Raw genomic sequence first — 19,685 nt, 5'->3', positions numbered from 1 at the left:
GAGTCTTTGGTTGACTCTAGAGTCTTTTGGTTGAATCTAGAGCCTTTGATTGAATCTAGAGCCTTTGATTGAATCTAGAGTTTTTGATTGAATCTAGAGTCTTTGACTGAATCTAGAGTCTTTGGTTGAATCTAGAGCCTTTGATTGAATCTAGAGCCTTTGATTGGAAACAGTGTATATTGTATTGCTTGGAGGGAGAGGACAGAGTAGAGAGAGGAGCAGACCTGAGAGAGAGAGGTGAGTGTGAGCAGGCTAGGGGAACCTGCTTGTGGGGAGGCCTAACAGAAGGAATGTTTGTGATGTTGATGCTCTGTCTGTTGATCTGTGTTAATTTCTCAGACAAAAGTCTTGTCTGTCAGTCTTTATGAGTGAACTGACATAGTGGTGCTGGTAATGTGTATAAATATTGTTGTAGCCCTGTTAAAGCTTTGTTAGCCTAGAAACAGAAGCTGTGGGCAGGAACCCCTGGAGCCTGCTGTTAGGCAGGAGCTTGGAGTGTAGCAATTCCCATGAGCTGAGACACGGAGCAGGAATGGAGAGCGGCCAAGTGAGAAGTAGGAATGGGCCACCCACAGAGGAAGAACCATGGGACTTGGAAGTCAGCCTCAAGTCAAGATGAGAGAGGACTTTAATTGGACACTATTGAATCTCTCAATTTCTGTTTTGCCCTCTGGTTCTAGAATATCTGGGCAATTTTCCCTGAATGTTTCTTGAGAGATGATTTCTAGGCTCTTTGTTTGATCATGGCTTTCAGGTAGTCCAACAATTTTTAAATGATCTCTCCTGGATCTATTTTCCAGGTCAGTGGTTTTGCCAATGAGATATTTCACATTGCCTATTTTTTTCATTTGTTTGGATCTGTTTTACAATATCTTGATTTTTCTTAAAGTTAATAGCTTCCATTTGCTCCAATCTAATTTTGAAGGAATTATTCTCTTCAGTGAGTTTTTTGAACTTCCTTTTCCATCTGGCCAGTTTGACTTTTTAAGGCATTTTTCTCCTCATTGGCTTTTTAGGCCTCTTTTGCCATTTGAGTCAGTCTATTTTTAAGGTGTTATTTTCTTTAGTATTTGGGGGGGGGATCTTCTTTAGCAGGCTGTTGACCTGCTTTTCATGATTTTCTTGCATCATTCTCATTTTTCTTCCCAATTTTCGCTCCACTTCTCTTACTTGATTTTCAAGATCCTTCTTGAGCTCCTCCATGGCCTGTAATCAATTCATGTTTTTCTTGGAAGCTTTTGATACAGGAGTTTTGACTTCATTGACTTCCTCTTGTTTCCTGTTTTGATCCTTTTTGTCCCCCAAAAGGATTCTATGGTCTGATTGCCCTTCCTTTGCTTGCTCATCTTGCCAGCCAATGACTTGACTTTTGAACTCTTAGCCATGGTAGAACTCTGCTTCCAGGGTGGAGAGAGCTGTGTCCCAAATTGCTGGGGGTTTTGCAGTTGTCAGATCTGTGAGGAGGGTGCCCTCTCTATAGCCACCATAAGCTCTGGCACACTGGTGTTCCTCATCCCAGAACCACTGCCCAAGACGGTGACTTAGATCCAAGCAGGTCAAAGCAAGAGCAATTACCTTCTGAATGGTTGCTTGGTCCCCCTGTGATCTGCAGGCCAGAAGCTCCAGAGGCAGTCATGTGGCAGCAGCTGCAGCCGCCTCACCTCCGCCACCTCGTGCCCTGGGGGCAGGGGCCGTACCGCGCTCTTCTCTCACTCAGTTCCAACAGAGTTCCCTACTGACCTTTTACTTTCTCTTTGGTGTTTATGGGTTGAGAAGTCTGGAAACCACAACAGCTGCTGGTGATTCACTCTCCAGAAGTCTGCTCAGGCCAGTCTGGGCCCCGAGTCTGGGCTGGCATGGCTCACACAGGACGGTGCTTGGCTACCAGCTCAGTGTGACAGACCTTTCCCGTCATCCTGCCAGGCTGGCTTTAGCAGGAAATTTGTTTCTCAGTATCACTTTGTGGGTTCTGTAGCTCTAAAATTTGTTTAGTCATAGTTTACAGGTGTTAGAAGTGGTTAGAGTGGGAGCTCAGACAAATTCCTGCTTTTACTTGGCCATCTTGGCTCCACCCCCCTGGACACTCTGTATTGATTGAGGAGATTGTGATTTAGGGCTGGATGGTATTTGTATTTTCTCCTACCCCGTAAGGATGTGTTGTGCTAGGGGAGACCCTAGCCTGATTGTTTAAACAAGTATTTTGGGGAATGCTACTAAATGCAATAGTATATGCTGTGTGGGGCTTCTGAGGAATGTTATAAGATATACTGATTGATATGTTTTGTTTAAGACTATGTGGCCACCTTGTAATAAGGTGTTATGTTATGTTGTTGTGAATGTTATGTTTTAGTGTATTGCTGAATAGACAGAGAGTTCATTATACTATGCAATTAGACCCTTGAAATCATTCACAGCAGCCGTCTTTAGGTCTGCTGCCATGACTGGTATTAGATGTGGTGGATCATGGGGATGTCTGAAGGGGCATCAGTGTGTCCACTAAAGGAAGGGAAACCGAGAGCTCTGAGCACCTAGAGAGGAAGTCACCTGGCAGGTGAGACAGGATGGTGTTCAGGGCTAAGGGAGACAGCAGGTAGACATAACCAACTCACTGGCCTGTACTTTACAGACTGTTCTCTTCCCTCTTTTGAGAATGGGGACAGCACTGACCTCTCTCCTGCCCTGTGGCCCCTCTCTGGTCTTGGGGCACATCACCCGTGGCCCACAGTCTCTCAGGTACCTGCACTGAAGGTGGTTCATCAAGCCACCTGCCAGTGTTTTCATACCCTGAGGGAGGCTGTCTTTCACCTGGGCTATGGTACTGGACCCACCCAGGGCATCTCAGCTGAGAACTCTCTCTCCCTCCTTTCTTGTTCTCGGTGTTAAGTCCCTGCTAAAGTCATTTGTGGCAGAGAGAAGGTATGATTAAGCTGCTCTGCCTGCCACCGGTTACCCCTGGGCATCCTACCTGTCCTTCCCCTGAACCCTTGAAACTCCTTGTCCCAATATCAGCCTGTGTCACAGATACCCTGGGTTCTGTCCTTCCCAACTCTGCATGTTCCTCCCTATTGTGAAAATCAGATCTGGAATAGAATGTGCCCTCGGTCCCTCCACCTTCTCTCCAGGCAGGGCAGGAGGTTGTTTCTGGTTGGGGGAGAGCCCTGGTGCCTGGCTGGCCGGATCCTTGAAAGCGCCTCCCTGCCAGGCTCGCCATCTGTTCCCCAAATTCTTCGTCTTTCCTCCCAGAGATATTCCTGGATTTCCCTCTTTTGGCCTTTGCCCAAATACTCTCCAGCCTCCTTTCCTGGATTTCTCACATGAGAGGGCCTTAATAGACAGTAGGAATCCTCCCCCCCGACACCCCTTTACCTGCTCTATTTCTTTAGAATAACGCCTACCCACCTAGAGCCACGGCCTGACACTGAGCCTCAGTGATGCTCAAATGTGCCTCAGTGTTGGGTGTGCAGACTAGGCCCCTTCTGCCTAGTGCTGGGTGTGTGAGCTGGGGCTCTCGAGGCCACGGTAAGGCCCCTTCTGCCCAGTGCTGGGAGTGTGAGCTGGGGCGCTCGAGGTCACGGTAAGGCCCCTTCTGCCCAGTGCTGGGTGTGTGAGCTGGGGCGCTCGAGGCCACTGTAAGGCCCCAAGGGTGCTCCATAGTGAGGCCCACTGTGGGCCGAGGTGCTCGAGGCTGCAGGTAGGACCAATGGTCAGCTCCTCTCTGTGCTCTCGTCTCTGGCGGGCTCGGCAGCCCCTCCTTCCTTCCCTATGCTCAGCTCTGGTTTCTGGTGTGGTGGGTTCAGAAGCAGTTTCCTCCCTCCCTCCTCCTTTGGAGATTAAAGGTCGTTTGTCCCTGGAGTTTTGTGTGGCTGCCACGTGTCTCCTTCATCCTGGTGCCCACCACCCACTAAATCTCCTAGGAATAAAGAGGGAGGCAAAGCCAGAGCGTCTGCTGGCAGCGGGAAGCAGGCTGGCACCTGGACACTCGCCAAGGCCTTTCTCTTCTCTGAGTTTCCATTATCTGTGTGCACAGTTCTTGCTTTTTCCATCTTGGGTCGGCCACGGCTGCCACAGGCTGTTGCCTGGCGCCCCTGTTCTCTCCAGGTTTCCTTAGGAGCTGCCATCTCCCTGGCTGCCCCGCCCTCCACAGTCGAACCCCACTCTCTGACATCACCTTCTTGGCCCCTTCCTGGGTGCCATGGTTGTCCTCGCCTGCCGTCCAGTGACCTGCCCACGTGCTGCCCCTGGGGCTCCAGCTCCTTGCCAAGATGGCATCCTGGACAGAGGGTTTCTGGGCCCTCCTTGGTGGTTGGGTTGTGCCCACATGGGGACCTGTCATCAGGCTGGTGGCAGCACTCTCCTGTGGAGCTCAAGCTAAGACCAGCCCATCTGTCCCTTTTCCCTCAGACCTTGCTTATAGGATGCCCTCTGCATGTGGTTTTCCTGGCTCTGCCTGAGTGGACCCCCCCATAGGGTGAACAACTTCTCCTCCCCCTTCTTCCGTCCTCCCCCTCCCCCCCCCCCCTCTCCCCCTCCCCCCCCCTCCCCCCCCCCCTCCCCTTTCCCTCCCCCTCTCCCTCACTCCTCTTCAGATGTGCCACTCAGTCCTTGGCTGCCCCTCCCTCCCCCTCATTTGCCAGCCCCCTGACAGAAGCAGTCACGTTTTCTTTCTGCTTCAGAGCTGGGGAAGGCCAGGCTCCCTCTAAAAAGGGAGTGCGTGGTTGTCTCTCATCACCTGGCACGGTGGGAGGTGCTCCCCAGCCCCCCCCCTTCACAGCCCAGGGGGCCCTGGGGCCTGGGGCACCTCCCCCCAAGTCCTCCCTGCCCTCTGGGCCCTGTCTGCAGGCGTGCCTGGAGCCTCAGACACCTGCGGACCTCCTTGCCTCTCGGCCTTTTTCCTCACGTGGGGATGGGGTTCATCGGCGCCCGCTCCCGGGACAGCTTGAAGGATCCCAGCAGATAGCCAACACCAGGCGGAGGCTTTGCATGCCTTTATGGGCATTCTCCCCAGCCCCGCGCTAAGTCTCCGGCCCCTGCCCGTTTTCTCTCTCTTTAGGCAGCTTCAGCGCTGTCTCTGCTCGGGCTTCTTTGGATTGTAAGCCCCTCGAGGGCAGGGACTGTCTATGGCCTCTCCTTGTATCCCTACCCAGGGGATAAATGCCCATTGACTGATGTTCTTGCTTTCTGGGACTGATGCCAGGCCGGGCCGGCTGCTGTCCTGGCCTGGAGGTGAGCTCTGTAGACCAGTCAGCCATCCAGCTGTCCTGCGTGAGCCAGAGGGCGCACTCGGCCTCTGTGCCCAGGCCTCTGCCCACCCCCTGCCTCTGCCCCCCGGCCTCTGCCATCACTAGCTTCCATTTATGGAGATCGAGACCCCGTTTCCTCATGGGTGGCAGGGGCTGAATCCTGCCGCCTCGTTGCACACTGCTTGTGCCCAGGGGAATCCTCTTGGGGGAGGAAGCCAGAGGGCCCCTCGTTGTCCTTTGCGTTTGGGGAGCCTGGAGTTGCTCCTGGTACCTGAGGCTTGGGGGCCCCCCTGTGGTCGATGGGGGAAGCACGTGTGTGAGGACAAGGCAGGGAATGGAGTTGGCTCCCCAGGGGTGCCAAGGGCTGGTTGGTCCCTCCAAGGGCAGTGGAGAGCACTGGTGGGGGGGGGCGCGGAGGGGGCTGGGGAGGTCGTGGCTGGCTGCCTGTTTGTCCAAGGCCAGGACTGGGGACCACACCTTGACCAGAATGACTGCCCATTTCCCAGATTTCTGAGCGTGGCATGGGGCAGTTCACACACCAAGAGAGACCAGTCTCGGCCTCCTCTACCCTGGCCAGACCACACCTGCTGGGTTGTGGTCACCTCCCAACACTTAGTATAAAGACAGGGAGGGAGAAGCCTGGAAAGCTGAGACATCTGGGGAAATTTGTCCGGGGTCTGGGGGTTTTAGCCTGGAGAATCCTGGGGGAGGGGGCAGGCATGATACTTCATGGCTTAAGGATTGTCCCCTGGCCTAGGATCAGAGGGGGTCTGCTGCCCTGAGGGCTACATGGGGGGAAAGTGTGGAGGGGAGGCCAGAAAATGGGGGGAGAGTGTGCAGGGGAGGCCTGGGCAGAGAGGAGGCTGGAGCAGAGAGGAGGCCGGGGGATGGGGAGAATGTGTGGAGAGGAGGCCAGGGGCTCCTTGAGGACAGGAGCCAAGCTGACTTTTGCCTTTCTTTACAACCCTAGGGTTTAACCCAGTTCCTGGCACTTAGTAGGGACTTAGTCAATGGTAGTCCACTGACTGGGACTCCTGTCAGCCATTCATGGCCAGCCGCTTCCTTTATCAGTATTGGCCCGTTGGCCAAGTCCAGGCTGGTCTCCTTTCCTGACATTCAGGGCTCCCCTGGCTCTGTCTTCACCCCACCTTCTCAGACTCCTTCCTGCCCCCCTCTTTGCCTGCTCTGGTCATCCCTCCCCCCAGAGTCCAGCTTGGGCTCTGCCTCCCGCCCCACCCCTATCATCGCGCATTATGGTGATCTGGTATCTGGAGGTCCTGGGTGGCCCCTCCACCCTGAGCTCTGCCTGCCTGGGGAGGAGGGAGCTCCTTGGCACTGGACAGATTCAACTAAGCGACCTCTCAGAGATGGCCGTAGAAGGGAGCTGGCCCAGAACCCTCTAGTGTTCATCTACCCCCTCTATGTCTTTGCTCTGGCTGTATCCCCAGGGTCTGGAATGCCTGTCCTCCCCACTGCCAGCCTGAGAAGGCCTCCCCAAGGGGCTGGCACCCTGGCTTCCTGCCTCTCCTGTGGAGATAGCTATGTGGTGGCTCAGATAATGGGAGAGACCTGGAGGCTGGGACTGTCAGCTTTGTCTTTGCACATCCCAGGGCTCAGGCCAGGCATACAGTAGGTGCTTCATAAATGCACTGTGGGAGTGACTGCTGGAGATGGTGTCTTCCCAGTGGACTCTGGGCGCCCAGGGAAGGGGCCTCGGCTGATCCCGGGGCTCTGTGTCTGAAAGGCCTCCTTGGATGGAAGGGGGATTGGATTGGCCTGCTCTGTGTTCCCCCAGTGGACAGGACCCCCGGAGCGCTGGGCTTGGCCCCACCCTGGGGTGGTCTCCAGGCCTAGGCTGGGGGTGCTGGGGGTGAGCCATAGAGGTGGGCTGGAGGCTCTCCCTGGGGCCTGGAGCTCGGCGCTCTGGGACAGCAGCCCCACACCATGGGCGTGGCTGCCTGGGCCCAGCCTTTGTGCTGGACAGCTGGCCAGAACCCAAGGCAGCATCCTGGGCAGCTGCAAGGCTGGTGCATCCCTGGGGGAAGCTGCTGGCTTTGTCCTCAGGCCCAGGGACAAGGAGGCTGGCACTGGGGTCTGTCCTCCACCCTGGGGCTTATCTCAGGGCCTGCCTCCTGATTGCCCCTCCCCAGGGATTCAACCTCTACCATGTTTCCCCGATAATAAGACCTATCCCGAAAATAAGCCCTCCCCTTACTGTGTAAGATTCCGCTAAAATAAGCCCTCCCCCGAAAATAAGCCCTATTGAGATTGGTACTGTAGTGAAGGTGATCCCCTGCGCTACATGCTACATTACGGTACCCTCTGTATGCACCGTCCCCCTCCCCCGCCCGTGAAACGCACGCCGAGCTCCGAGCTGCATCCAATCAGAGCTGCAGCAGTGAGTGCGTCATCTTGTTCTTCCCCAGTGATTTGCTTATTAAAGGTACATTTTTTTGTTCACATTTACCTGTTTATTAAAATTTCTGTCAATGTTCATTAAAATAAGCCCTCCCCTGAAAATAAGCCCTCTGGTGTTTTTCTGTCCAAAAAAATTAATAAGACAGTGTCTTATTATCGGGGAAACACGGTAGTCCTGAGTCTCTTCCTTTGTACCCTGTCAGTCCATTGTGGCATCTGGGGCCAACCTTTAGGACCATCGATTCAAGCCTGGAAGGGCCTCAGGGACCAGAGAGCCCACGCCGCTGCTGGCTCTTGGGGAGAGGTTCCTGGTGGGGGGCTGGCTCCCAGCCTGTCCCAGAATGGGGACGGTTCCCACTATGCTTGGGAGGGTCAGTGCAGGAGGCCTGTGGAGCCCATGCCCTCTCCCGGCACCTGTGAGAAGGTGTGGTTTTGGATCCTTGGTCTGCACCACAAACCGGTCCAAGCTCGCCTTCTTGGGGGCCAGGCCCCAGCTGCCTGTGGGGCAGGGCTCTTAGGCCTGCAGGGTCTGTCATCAGGGAGGAAAGGGGGGGCCTGGCCAGGCAGCAGCTTGTTCCTGCCCATGGCTGGTGAGGTCATCAGCAGCGAGACGCAGCTCCCCAGGACAGAGAACGCTCTTATCTTAAACAAATAAACATCGGTTGAGACTCCTTCCCCTCCCTGAGCCTCAGTTTCCTTACCTGTAAAATGGGAAGGCTGGATGAGAGCAGCCACTCTGAGCAGTGCAGAGCTAGGGTGCTGGGGGAGCTGTCTGTTTGTCAGCTCCATCTGGGGTGATGGAGGCCAGCTGTCAGGAAGGGTTCTCTGGCCTCCAACAGGGGTGCGTATGTAGCGTGTGTGGCAGGGAGGGGTGGGCGGATGGATGGGCAGAGGCAGGCTGCTCCGCCAGAGGTGTCAGTGTAACACACTTGGTGTCAGGTAAGTGTGGCGGGCGCTGCTGTTGGAGCGTGGCAGATTTGGCCGCCTTTGGGGGGGGGGGGGGGCAGGCCCTCAGCACGGGGCAGTGGCTGCCCTGGCTAGGGTCAGTGCTGCCCGCCATGGCCGCCAGGGAGAGGGGACAAATCCCCAGCTGCAGTGGGGGAGAGGACTGGAGAGGTGTGACGAGAGAAGGAAGGTACCCGTGACTGATTGCCCCGGGGTGTGACCACAGCCGTGCCTCAGCCTCTCTGAGCCTGCCTCCTTCTCTGCCCCCACAGACACAGCGTTCGGCACTCCGCCCGCCTATGCCTATGATGCAGACCATGCCGAGGAACAGAGGCGCCAGCAAGACCGCATGCCCTACATCGACGACTCTCCCTCCTCCTCTCCACACCTCGGCAGCCAGAGCAGGGGCAGCCGCGACGTCCTGAGCTCAGGCACGGTGAGTCCTGGCCGGCCGGCGGGGGCCAGAGGTCACTGCACTGGGGGAGCCCGGAGTCCTCTGCCCCGGCTGGCCTTTCCATCCCTCCTCAGCTGCAGTGATGCCGTGGGGGAGGAACCACCAAGGACGGGGCCGAAGAATGTGCTACAGGCTGACCTGGCGAGAGGCTCTGCCCCCAAGCCCACTGTGGGAATGAGCATTTATGTGATGACTGCTGTGTGCAGGCACTGGGCTAAGCCAGTACCAGATGTCACGTGATGCTCACCTGGGACGAGCATTTTACAGTTGAGGAAACTGAGGCAGGCAGCCTCAGTGGCTGAGTGAGGAAGTGCCTGGGGGTGGGTTTGGACTCAGGGCTTGCTGAACTCAGGCGGGACCTTCTACCCACTGAGCTCCCAGCTGCCTCTGTGCGGGGGGAGGGGGGGTAGGGAAGGAGGTTTCTGGCCCCTCCCCGACGTTCCAAGAGGGGCCTGGGCTGCTGCCTCCCCCCACCCCAGGCCAGATGGCTTCTGCAGGGGGGCAACTGGCAGCTCCAGGCCACCCTGACACTGGACCTGGGAGCCATAAATGGGATCGGGGAATGCTGGGGCAGTGCCAGTCTGGCTGGGGTGTGATGCCAGGCTTGCCTGTGCGGAGGGGCCAGAGACCTCGTCTGTGCCTCAGATGCTGGGGATCCCCCTACTGCAGCCTGGGGTGTACCCTGGGGTTCTTCCACATTAGGGGACAGGGGTCAGTGATGTTTGTAGAGAGGGGGGTTGTTCCTGAGTCCCTTCCATATAGACCAGAATGTGCATTTTTCAGCACCTGCTGTATGTACCTCAGGGTGGCCAGTGGAAGGAGACTGTTCCCTGCCCTCATGGGGCCTGCAGTTCCAATCTAGTCCTACATTGCCTGACACAGTAGGGGTCCAAGCCTGAGGAGCAGGGAGGGAAAGGTCATGACAGAGGGCGGTGACAGAGGAAGGGGCCGTGCTGGAGGCGGGTTGGGGAGGGGCTCCTCCAGAGGCAGATTAGGAAGGGGCGGTGCTGGAGGCGGGTTGGGGAGGGGCTCCTCCAGAGGCAGATTAGGAAGGGGCCGTGCTGGAGGCGGGTTGGGGAGGGGCTCTTGGGGAGGGGCCGTGCTGGAGGCGGATTGGGGAGGGGCTACGCCAGAGACGGATTGGGAGGGGCTACAATTTGGATGGCTTGCAGGACAGGTCTGGACAGGACCAGCACAAATGTCGTAGCCTGTCCTGGAGTGTGGCTCCAGGCCAGAGAGCATCATGAGAAGGAGGGGAGCCATGGGAGATAAGGCCAGAGGGGTTAGGAGTTGTGAGAGGCCTTGAATGTTAGACAAGGAGCTCAGACAAGGGGGACAGGAGCAGAGAAGACATGGAAAGGTGCTAATTCGATTATTCCTGTGTGCCGATCACTGTGCTAGGGGCTGGGGGAGCTCAAGCCAGGGCAGCTGCACAGCCCAGGGCACAGTGCATCCGGCCTGGAGTTGGGAGGACTTGGGCTCAGACATTCAGACAGTATCCACTTTCCAGGGCAGCTGTGAGGATCACCTGAGCTGATGTGAAATGCTGTGGGGGTGGGGGGCGAAGGCCAGGGTGAGGGCCCTCTGGCTGGAAAAGTTCTAGGGACTGGGAGTGGATTCCTAGCGGACTGACATGCCCCGTCCAGGAACAGTGGCAGGAAGATGCAGAGGGAGGCGAGCCTGCTGGCAGGGCAATTTCACAATGTCTAGGTTCTCTGTCCTGATAAGGGGGGTTCCCATGCCAGGATTCTCACGGCTGACCTTGTCTGCCCCCAGCTGTGGCCTCTATTCGTCTCTGTCTCTTTCTGTAGAGTGAGCTGGACTTGGAGAAGGGCCTGGAGATGAGAAGATGGGTCCTGTCTGCCATCCTGGACAGCGAGAAAACCTACTTGGGCCACTTGGAAGCCCTGCTGCTGGTAGGACGGCTAGGGAGGGGGCAGAGGCTGAGCCCAACAGACCCAGCACTAAGGGCAGGGTCAGCACCCGCCCTGGGGGAGCCCTCTGGCCCGGGGAGCAGTGCAGGGGCCCTCAGCACCTGCATTCATCCAGAGCCCGGTGGGGGGCAGAGCGCCTACATTTATCTAGTGCCTGGTGTGTGTTTGGAGGAGAGGGGTGGAGCGCCTGCATTTATCCAGCGCCTGGTGTATACAGAGGCCAGTGTTCAGCTCAGCTGTGGCCTGGGCCCTCTACTTCCTCGTGGAACTGATGGCCCTGGTGGATGTGAAGGCGGTTCATCTATGAGATGTCCCCAAGCAGGTCTCCACAACCTTAGGGCTGGAGCAAAGGCTTCCTGGAGGAGGCGCCAGCTTCCTCATTGGGATTTAAAGGCTCCATAAGCTCTTTCTCCATCTTGCAGCGCTGCCACCATGGTGCACATGAATGTCCTGGCAGATGCTCTCAAAAGCATCAACAATGCAGAAAAGCAAGGAAAACGCCAGGTTCTCATTAGGCTGTGCTCTAAAGTAATTGTCCAGTTCTTAACTGTGATGATAAAGCATGGTTACATTGGCGAATTTGAGATCATTGATGATCACAGAGCAGGAAAAATTGTTGTGAATCTCACCGGCCGATTAAACAAGTGTGGTGTGATCAGCCCCAGATTTGATGTTCAGTTGAAAGATCTGGAAAAGCGGCAGAATAATCTGCTACCACCCGTCAGTTTGGGTTTATTGTGCTTACAACCTCAGCGGGCATCATGGGCCACGAGGAAGCAAGACAAACACACACAGGAGGAAAAATCTGGGGATTCTTTTTCTAAGGATGTAAAACATACATACAAATAAAATGCTCCAATGGACAAAAAAAAAAAAAGGCTCCATAAACATTCTGCAAGCAGGAAGAGGGGAGGCATTAGGAGCTGAGGTAGCAAAGGTTTGGTGGTGGGAACCTGCAGGTCTGTCCAGGAGTCTGTGGAGGGAGGAGAAGAAAGGAAGGCTTTATTAGATGCTAACTGTGTACTGCACCCTGTGAAGGGCCCAGAAATCCATAAAAGCCAAAAGAAGGGAGGTCCTTCCCCGGAGGGGTTTCCATTCTCATTGGGGAGACAGTGTGGAAGAGGGAGCCACCAGACAGGTCAATGGAAGAAGGGCTGGCCTTGGGAGGCAGGAAGGCAGGAGCTGGGCCTGGAGAGAAGTGAAAATCCGATCACGGCTATGCTCAGGCAGCTGCAAGCAGGGCCTCCCCAGGGGCTCCTCGGAGCTGCCCTGGGGCACCAGGACCCAGTGCAAACTCTGCCTTTGGCCTTTAAGGTGGGGCAGGAGCCACCTCAGCGGTAAAGCCTCTCCTTGGCCTCTGCCTTGGTGGCAGTGCAGTACAGCCAAGCCCCTCCTCCGGGAGGCCTTGAATGCCTCCCCCAGGTCTTGATCGGCCCTGGTGCACGTGGGCATGTACCCACCTGTTGTGTCCTTCTGCTAGCATCAGTCCTGAGACCTGTGCTAGGCTGCGCCCTCCAGGAGAGTCTGTTCTAATGCACAGAGCTAGTCCTCAACAGAGTCTGGAGAGAAGGCTAGGCTTGGGCCTGGGGGCCGGGGAGGGGAAGAGCCCTGCCTGGGGTCTCCTGGCACTGGAGTGGAGGGTGAGCATTTGGGGAGGGGGGCCCATGCTGAGATGGTGGTACCTAAGCTGAGTATTCCACAAAGGGAGGTCTCTGATGATGTGGAGAGGAGGAGGGAGGCACGCCTGGCACGGGGGTCAGTCCATACAAAGGCACGGACGTGGGAGATGAGTGCAGAGCACTGATCCCCCGCAGGAAGTGGGCCCTGCCCCAGGATCTGGGGGGCCTGGGGCACCAGGACAGGCCACGGGAAGCTGGCAGGGCAAGGGGGGGGCCTACGGGGACTGACCACAGCCTGCACCACCTCTGGCCCCCAGCCCATGAAGCCCCTCAAGGCCGCGGCCACCACGTCCCAGCCAGTGCTGACGGGACAGCAGATTGAGACCATCTTCTTCAAAGTCCCTGAGCTGTACGAGATCCACAAGGAATTCTACGACGGGCTGGGCCCCCGTGTGGAGCGCTGGAGCCAGCAGCAGCGGGTTGGCGACCTGTTCCAGAAGCTGGTGAGGGGGCCGAGTGCCTGCGAGGGGGCCTGTGCGTGCTGCCGCAGCGTGGGGGGAGCTTCCAGTGATGGTGGTCACGCTGGGTCAGCACAGGCCTGGGAGCTCAGGACAGTAAGCTGAGGCTCAGGAGCCGACCTGCCTTGTGGCCCAGGGCCCGATGCCACATTCTCTCCCTCCGCCACACTGCCCCCCCATCGACCGGAGGGATAGGGCTTCTGCCATCACCAGGTTCCAGGGGATGAGGAAGCAGAGAGAAGAAACAGGGAGGGTGGGGGCAAGGACTCCAGTGTGCAGGAGGGGCTGCCCCCTTCCTGGAGGTTGCTGGCCCAGGGCCAACGCCCGCCTTCCCTGAAGCTCCTGGGACCTCCGTTTCCCCCTGAACTCAATACTGTCCAAAGCTCCTGCCCTCCTTAGCTCTAGGGTCACAGCCAGACCAGTGTGTGATGGGAGAGCTGACCAGCCTCCTGGAGGGGGATGCCATCTCCCACCTGGAGATGCCAGGGGCAGGTGCTGGGCCTCCCCGCCCCTCCATGCTGCAGCTGGGACCAGCCCCCAGGTGTGGGCAGGGGACCCCAGGTGCCCCCGCCTGAGCTCTCTCCAAAGAGCTGACCATGCACCGCTTGGAAGTGTGCTGAGGCAGCTGACTCCATTGTAGGGGGTGTGGGGAAGGATGGGGTAAACTGAGGCAGTCTCCTCAGGGCTCAGGCAGAGTGCCCGGCCATCCTCAGTGTGTGCTGCTTGGAGGAGGCCTCAGGCCCCCAGAGGGAGGGTGAAGCCAGAAGCTGCCAGGGCCCCTGAGCCCACCCAGCTCCTCCCTCCCCTGCCCTTGCTTGAGGCTTTTCCTTGGTTTGTGGGGTACACCAGGAGACCCTGCTCTCTGACCCCCCAGGACTTTGGGTGGTCCCTGGTCCCTGGCAGAGACCCCTGGCTCTCCCCGCACATCTCTGCAGGGTCCGGGTGCTCAGGGAGGGTCAGAGGGAAGGGGTCAGGACAGCCTTTGCTCCAGTGCCCTGCGTCTGGTCCAGGGGAGGCGCCTGCCCATGGGTCTGGCAGCTCTCTGTGCCCGTCAGCTGGGTGCACACTGTGTCCGGGACTGGCTGGCCCTCAAGCCAGGAGGTAGAGCTCCCGCTGGCTGAGCCCAGGCCTCATATGGCCTCTCTTCCACAGGCCAGCCAGCTTGGGGTGTACCGCGCCTTCGTGGACAACTATGAGGCTGCCATTGAGATGGCTGACAAGTGCTGCCAGGCCAATGCCCAGTTTGCAGAAATTTCTGAGGTAGCGCTCTCTCGCTGAGGTGTGAACCCCTGTGCCACTGGCTCTGGTCAGCACCGCCACCTGGAGCCCCCAGCCTCTCCTGGGCCCCCAGCCCCACCCCTCACCCTGGGCCCCCCCCCCCCCCCCCCGGGCCCCTCGCCCCGCCCCAGGCCCCCAGCCCTGCCCCCAGCCCCACCCTGGGTCCCTTCAACCCCACCCTGGGTCTCCAGCCCCACCCTGGGTCCCCCCAGTCCCACCCTGAGCCCCCAGCCCTGGGCCCCTAGGCCCACCCCGGGCCCCCAGACTCCCTTTCTCTCACCATCCCACCTAGGTGCTCAGTGACCCCTGACCTTGGCCCTCTGCCTTCTCACTGGCCTCTGGATCCCCTGGGTATTTGCCAGCCTTTCCCAGCCATTTCTGACTTATTTGTATGAGAAAAGTGAACTTTGAGCTGAGTCTGGAAGCCAGGATTCCAAGGGGAAAGTGCTTGAGAGACAGTGAGGGCAAAGGCCCGGAGGTGGCGTGGTCCAGGAGCAGCAGGGAGGGGCGAGTGGCCTCACCTCCCGTGCAGCAGCCCAGAGTGGGCTGCGTCTTCCCGGATGTGCCTGGCCGAGCCCCCGGCATCCTGGGAGATCCAAGCCCTCGCTCCCCCTCCGGCACTGCCAGGGCTCCCCCCACCCCAGCAGCCAGGAAGCCCTGGTGCCTGGCCTTGGGGGGCACACATTGACCAGGCTCGGCTCTTCCTTTGCAGAACCTACGAGCCAGAAGCATGAAGGATTCCAAAGACCAGACGACCAAGAACTCTTTGGAAAGTGAGCAGAGGGTCCGTGGGGAAGGGGCAGGGCTTCCTTCTGCTGGGGGGAGGCAGTCACTTTGTTGGAAGGAGGGGCCTGAGGCAGGAGAAAGTTGTTCCTTAGCTTGAGGGCCCCAATGACTATCAGAGAGGTTCTGTCTGTGAGCCAGTGGAGCTGTGCAGGGCCCTTAGGAGCCACTGCCCTGCCAGCTGTGACCCCCCAGAGCTGGCAGGCCCAACCAGGTTGTCCTGCTGAGGCTCCGGGGGGCTTTCTGCCCACTCTCGGAAGGCCCGTTCTCCCCCAGCCTTGCTCTGTGTGGCTCTAGTGCCCCTGTGGCCAGGGTGCGAGGAAGGGGCTGGCCTGACCATTCTCATGCCCTCCCCTCTGTTCTCAGCTCTGCTCTACAAGCCCGTAGACCGAGTGACCCGCAGTACCCTCGTCCTCCACGTGAGTCCCTGGGGAAAGTGGGCGGGGGCAGAGGCTATGTGTCTAGATGCCTTGCAAGGCTGGGGCCTGGGTGCGTATGTGAGCATTGCTAGGCAATGTGGGTGTCATACCAGTCCCTCCACCGTCTGTGACAGCCACTCCCAGTCATCTTTAGGGAGACACCTTCCCTCCCCCCTACCCGAACTTCAGCCTGCTTTGTCTTATCTCCCTTCTACACCTCCCCTGCCTACTTCTTGGCTCTCGTGGGTGGCAGTGTGTGGCAGGACTGAAGGCCGGTGGGCCACTTGCTGCTCTGCTGACCGCTTACCACGGCCCCTCCCCTCCCTGAGCGTCCCCTTCCACCTTTGACCTGACTCGGTCACCTCCACGCTCAAGCAGACCTTGAGCTCCTGGAGTGGTTCCCCACTGGCTCTCCACAAGCACTGATTAAATCCTGCTGGGTGCCCAGCATGAGGGGAGTGTGGCTGATCACTAGTAACTGAGGGGGTGCAGACCAGCTGACAGAGGCTCCCGGGAGATGGCCCTGCTGTCCCCATGCCCAGCCCCGCTGGCGCTTACTGTCCACTTCTCTCCTGGGGACAGGACTTGCTGAAGCACACGCCTCCCAGCCACCCTGACCATCCGCTGCTGCAGGATGCCCTGAGGATCTCCCAGAACTTTCTGTCCAGCATCAATGAGGAGATCACGCCCCGGAGGCAGTCCATGACCATCCAAAAGGGCGAGGTGAGTGAGCAAGCCAGCCAGGAAGTGTGCGAGCCAGTGAACACATGTAGCGGTCAGGGAGTGAGCACGGGAGGAAGGGAGTGAGCAAATGCAGGGGCGAGGAAGTCAATGAGTGAGTGGGTGTGTGGGTGAGGGAGCTGGCAGGCGTGCGGGCGAGGGAGCTGGCGAGTGTAAACAGGCGTGAGGGCAAGGGAACCGGTGAGTGTGAGTGAGGGAGCCGGCGAGTGTGAGCAGGCGTGCGGGCGAGGGAGCTGGCGAGTGTGAGCAGGCGTGTGGGCAAGGGAACCAGCGAGTGTGAGCGAGGGAGCCGGCGAGTGTGAGCGGGCTTGCGGGCGAGGGAGCCAGTGAGTGTGAGCGATGGAGCCAGTGAGTGTGAGCAGGTGTGCAGGCGAGGGAGCTGGTGAGTGTGAGCAAGCGTGCGGGCAAGAGAGCCGGTGAGTGTGAGCGAGGGAGCCGGAGAGTGTGAGTGGGCGTGCGGCCGAGGGAGCTGGCGAGCAGGGTCGCAGCTCCTCAGGGGCTCCAGCTGGTGAGGGCTGGCATTTCTTGCCTCCCTCCCTAGCAGGGGCAGAGGGCAGAGGCCAGAGCCCGTTCTGCTGACCTTAGCGAATGGGGGAGACAGGCGGCTGAGAGGGCATTGGCTGCCGGAGTCCTCCACAGGCATCCCCATCCCAGGCCCTGGCTTTGGGCCGCAGAGAGTCAGGGACGCCCATGGGAAAATGCGGCTCAAACCTTGAGCCCCAGCAGCAGGAGTTGTCCCTCAGCACGAGCTCTCGTCCTGTCCCCAGAAATGCCTTTCCACGCAGCATCAGTGCATTCTGGCAGATGGCATTGTGCACTTAGTTTGCAGAGAGGGAAACTGAGGCAGGGGCCCATGCAGCACTGAGCTTCTGGCTTCTGCCTTGGTGGCCTCTGGCTGAGATCAGTGAGCCCGCTGTCCAGCAGAGTGGATGGTGGCCGGGTACTGGGCTGAGGGCTGGGCCTGCTGCTGTTGTCCCTCGTCAGACAGCAGGCTTCGGCCTGAGAGGCAGAGTTGGGTGTCTGCTGCGGACCCCCAGGACAGGCCAGGGAGGCGGCACCTGAAGTGTGGAGGCGGGGTCTGGGGTGTGGGGGCGGGGACTGGGGTGTGGAGGAGGGGTCTGAGGTGTGGGGGCGGGGCCCGAGGTGTGGAGGCGGGGCCTGAGGTTGGGGAGGCTTGGCTGGAGGAAGGGCCTGAGGCAGGAGGTGGCCCCAAAGCTGCCTGCTGGTGCCTTGCCCGAGGTTCCCCTTCATCCCGACACCTACAACCTAGCCTGTGCTCCTCGTCCCACCTCTGTGCCTTTGCCTAGGCTGATCCTCCGACCTGGGACACAGTCCCCCTTCTCCTCGGTCTCCTAGAATCACTGAGTCCTTCAAGGCTCAGCTTAGGTGGCCACCCTGATGGAAAGTCCTCTTTTCTGCCTTGGGCACTGCCCCCTCCCCTCCTCCTCAGACAATGCGAGAGACCTTTTCCCTTCCAGAAAACAGAGGCTCCCTGAGGGCGGCCCTGGCGGTACCTGCTTGTGTGTGAGGGGGCGGGGCCTGGCTGTGCTTCTGTGGTTTTAGGTGCCCCTGTGTGTGCTGGCAGGGGTGTGTGTGCACTGCAGGTGTGCAAGTATGTGCATGTGTGTGCACGTGTTTGCACTTGCGTGCATATGTGGGTGTGCCCCTGGGTTTGCACTGTGTGTAAATGTGTGCACATGTGTTTGCAGTGTGTGCTTGTGGGTGCTTGCATGTGTACGTACAGGAGTGCATGTGTGTATGTGTGTGTTTGCATGTATGCATGTGTGTGCACTTTAGGTGTGTGGGGGTGTGCATTTTCACATGTGTGTATATATGCACTCATGTGTGCACACATGTTTGCACTGTGCAGTGTGCACATGTGTAGCTGCACAGTGTGTGCTCATATGAATGTGCACATGTGATTACACATGTGTGGTTGTACACTGTGTTTGCATGAGTGTGTATGCATGTGCACGTGTGTGGTGTGTGTGGTGCCAGCGGGTTCTGTCAGACTCCCTCCCCCCCAGCTCCAGGCACAGGTAGCCCTGCAGCCCCACTGAGAACCTGGCCATCCCACTCAGCTCTCGCACCGGCAGCCTCCCCTCACCAGTTCTCTGCTCCCTTGCTCAGCACCGGCAGCTCCTGAAGGACAGCTTCATGGTGGAGCTGGTGGAGGGGGCACGCAAGCTGCGCCACGTCTTCCTCTTCACCGACCTCTTCCTGTGCGCCAAGCTTAAGAAGCAGATTGCAGGGTGAGCGCCCTGACCCCCCCCAGGCTCTGCCCCCAGCTGGGCTCTGCCCTGGTCCCCTGGCAGCTCACCCTGACCCCCGGGCTCTGCCCTGACCCCCTGGGCTCTGCCCATAGCCCCTGGGTGCCAAGAGCCTTCCAGGCTACAGTGGGGGGGCAGGGCCTTGTCATGGGGGCTCCTGGGGTCCAGAGGGGTCATCTTCCCAGGGCTTCTTAAACTGTTTCTACTTGTGACACCACGGTTTAAGCAGCACTCAGGTCTAGTCCACATTCCTTACACCTGGGGAAACTGAGGCCCCTGAGCTACCTAGTACCTCAGGCAGGGGCAGGCTTCTCTCATGTGGTCTCCAGGCTCTGCCCTGTTGGATGCTGACTCCAGGATGAGCCGGGCCCCGGCCATCAAGTGGGGCGGCCTGTGCCCAGCATCCACAAGGAACCTCCATCTTCTCTCCCTTCTAGGAAAAATCAACAGTACGACTGTAAGTGGTACATCCCTCTGACAGACCTCAGCTTCCAGACTGTGGATGAGGCCGAGGCGGCACCTGCCATCCCCCTGGTGCCCGACGAGGAGCTGGACGCCATGAAAATTAAGATCTCCCAGATTAAAAGCGACATTCAGCGAGAAAAGGTGGGAGTAGGCAGGCCTGGCCAACCTGGGCTCAGGGGAGGGCAGGGGCTCAGCCTGGGCCAGCATGCAGAGATGAGGGGCACAGGGCAGCCCAGAGGACCCTGCCCAGGCAGGCCCCACCACCCAGCGAACAAGTGGCTAGCCAGCCCCTGGGAAGGAGGGCAGGAGCCTCCCTGGGGAGGCAGGGGAACTTCCTGGGGGGGGTGGGGGCAGGGGGCCTTGGGGCGGGGGGGGGGGGGGGGGGGCGGGCGGGGGAGGCAGGGGAAGGGGGCTTCCCTGGGGGGCAGGGGCAGGGGGCCTCCTGAGGTGCTGTGGTGGGAGGGTCTTTGAGTGATTACTGGGTCCCTGAGGTCCCTTCACTGGGGAGATTGGGTGACTCTGGGGGCCAGAACCTCTCTCCCATGGTTCTTGGTCCTGCTGTCCAGGGCCAAGCTGGACCAGTCTGAGCACCCGCCCCCCC

The 19,685-nt window shown here is 58.8% G+C and overlaps 2 protein-coding genes and 1 pseudogene across 2 annotated transcripts in view; 2 read left to right on the top strand and 1 right to left on the bottom strand.

The window, feature by feature from the left end:
- The window catches only part of LOC138167675 (zinc finger protein 850-like), a 762,790-nt pseudogene that overhangs the window by 360,708 nt on the left and 382,397 nt on the right, over positions 1-19,685 (top strand).
- SUSD2 (sushi domain containing 2) overlaps positions 1-19,685 on the bottom strand; it is a 423,767-nt gene that overhangs the window by 227,375 nt on the left and 176,707 nt on the right. The window lies entirely within an intron of this gene.
- The window catches only part of BCR (BCR activator of RhoGEF and GTPase), an 81,208-nt gene that overhangs the window by 31,994 nt on the left and 29,529 nt on the right, over positions 1-19,685 (top strand). Inside the window, 9 exon segments of the mRNA XM_069096689.1 lie at positions 8,876-9,039; positions 10,869-10,973; positions 12,928-13,113; positions 14,281-14,388; positions 15,119-15,179; positions 15,556-15,608; positions 16,191-16,331; positions 18,480-18,601; positions 19,057-19,225. Of these exon segments, the coding sequence (XP_068952790.1) occupies positions 8,876-9,039; positions 10,869-10,973; positions 12,928-13,113; positions 14,281-14,388; positions 15,119-15,179; positions 15,556-15,608; positions 16,191-16,331; positions 18,480-18,601; positions 19,057-19,225 (1,109 nt within the window).

Source organism: Petaurus breviceps, unplaced genomic scaffold (assembly GCF_028583685.1).
Source record: "Petaurus breviceps papuanus isolate PSGF00001 unplaced genomic scaffold, PetGlider_PUasm1.0 287, whole genome shotgun sequence".
Lineage (NCBI taxonomy): Eukaryota > Metazoa > Chordata > Mammalia > Diprotodontia > Petauridae > Petaurus > Petaurus breviceps.
The sequence above is the reverse complement of the archived record's forward strand: the minus strand, read 5'-3'. Positions and strand labels throughout refer to the sequence as shown.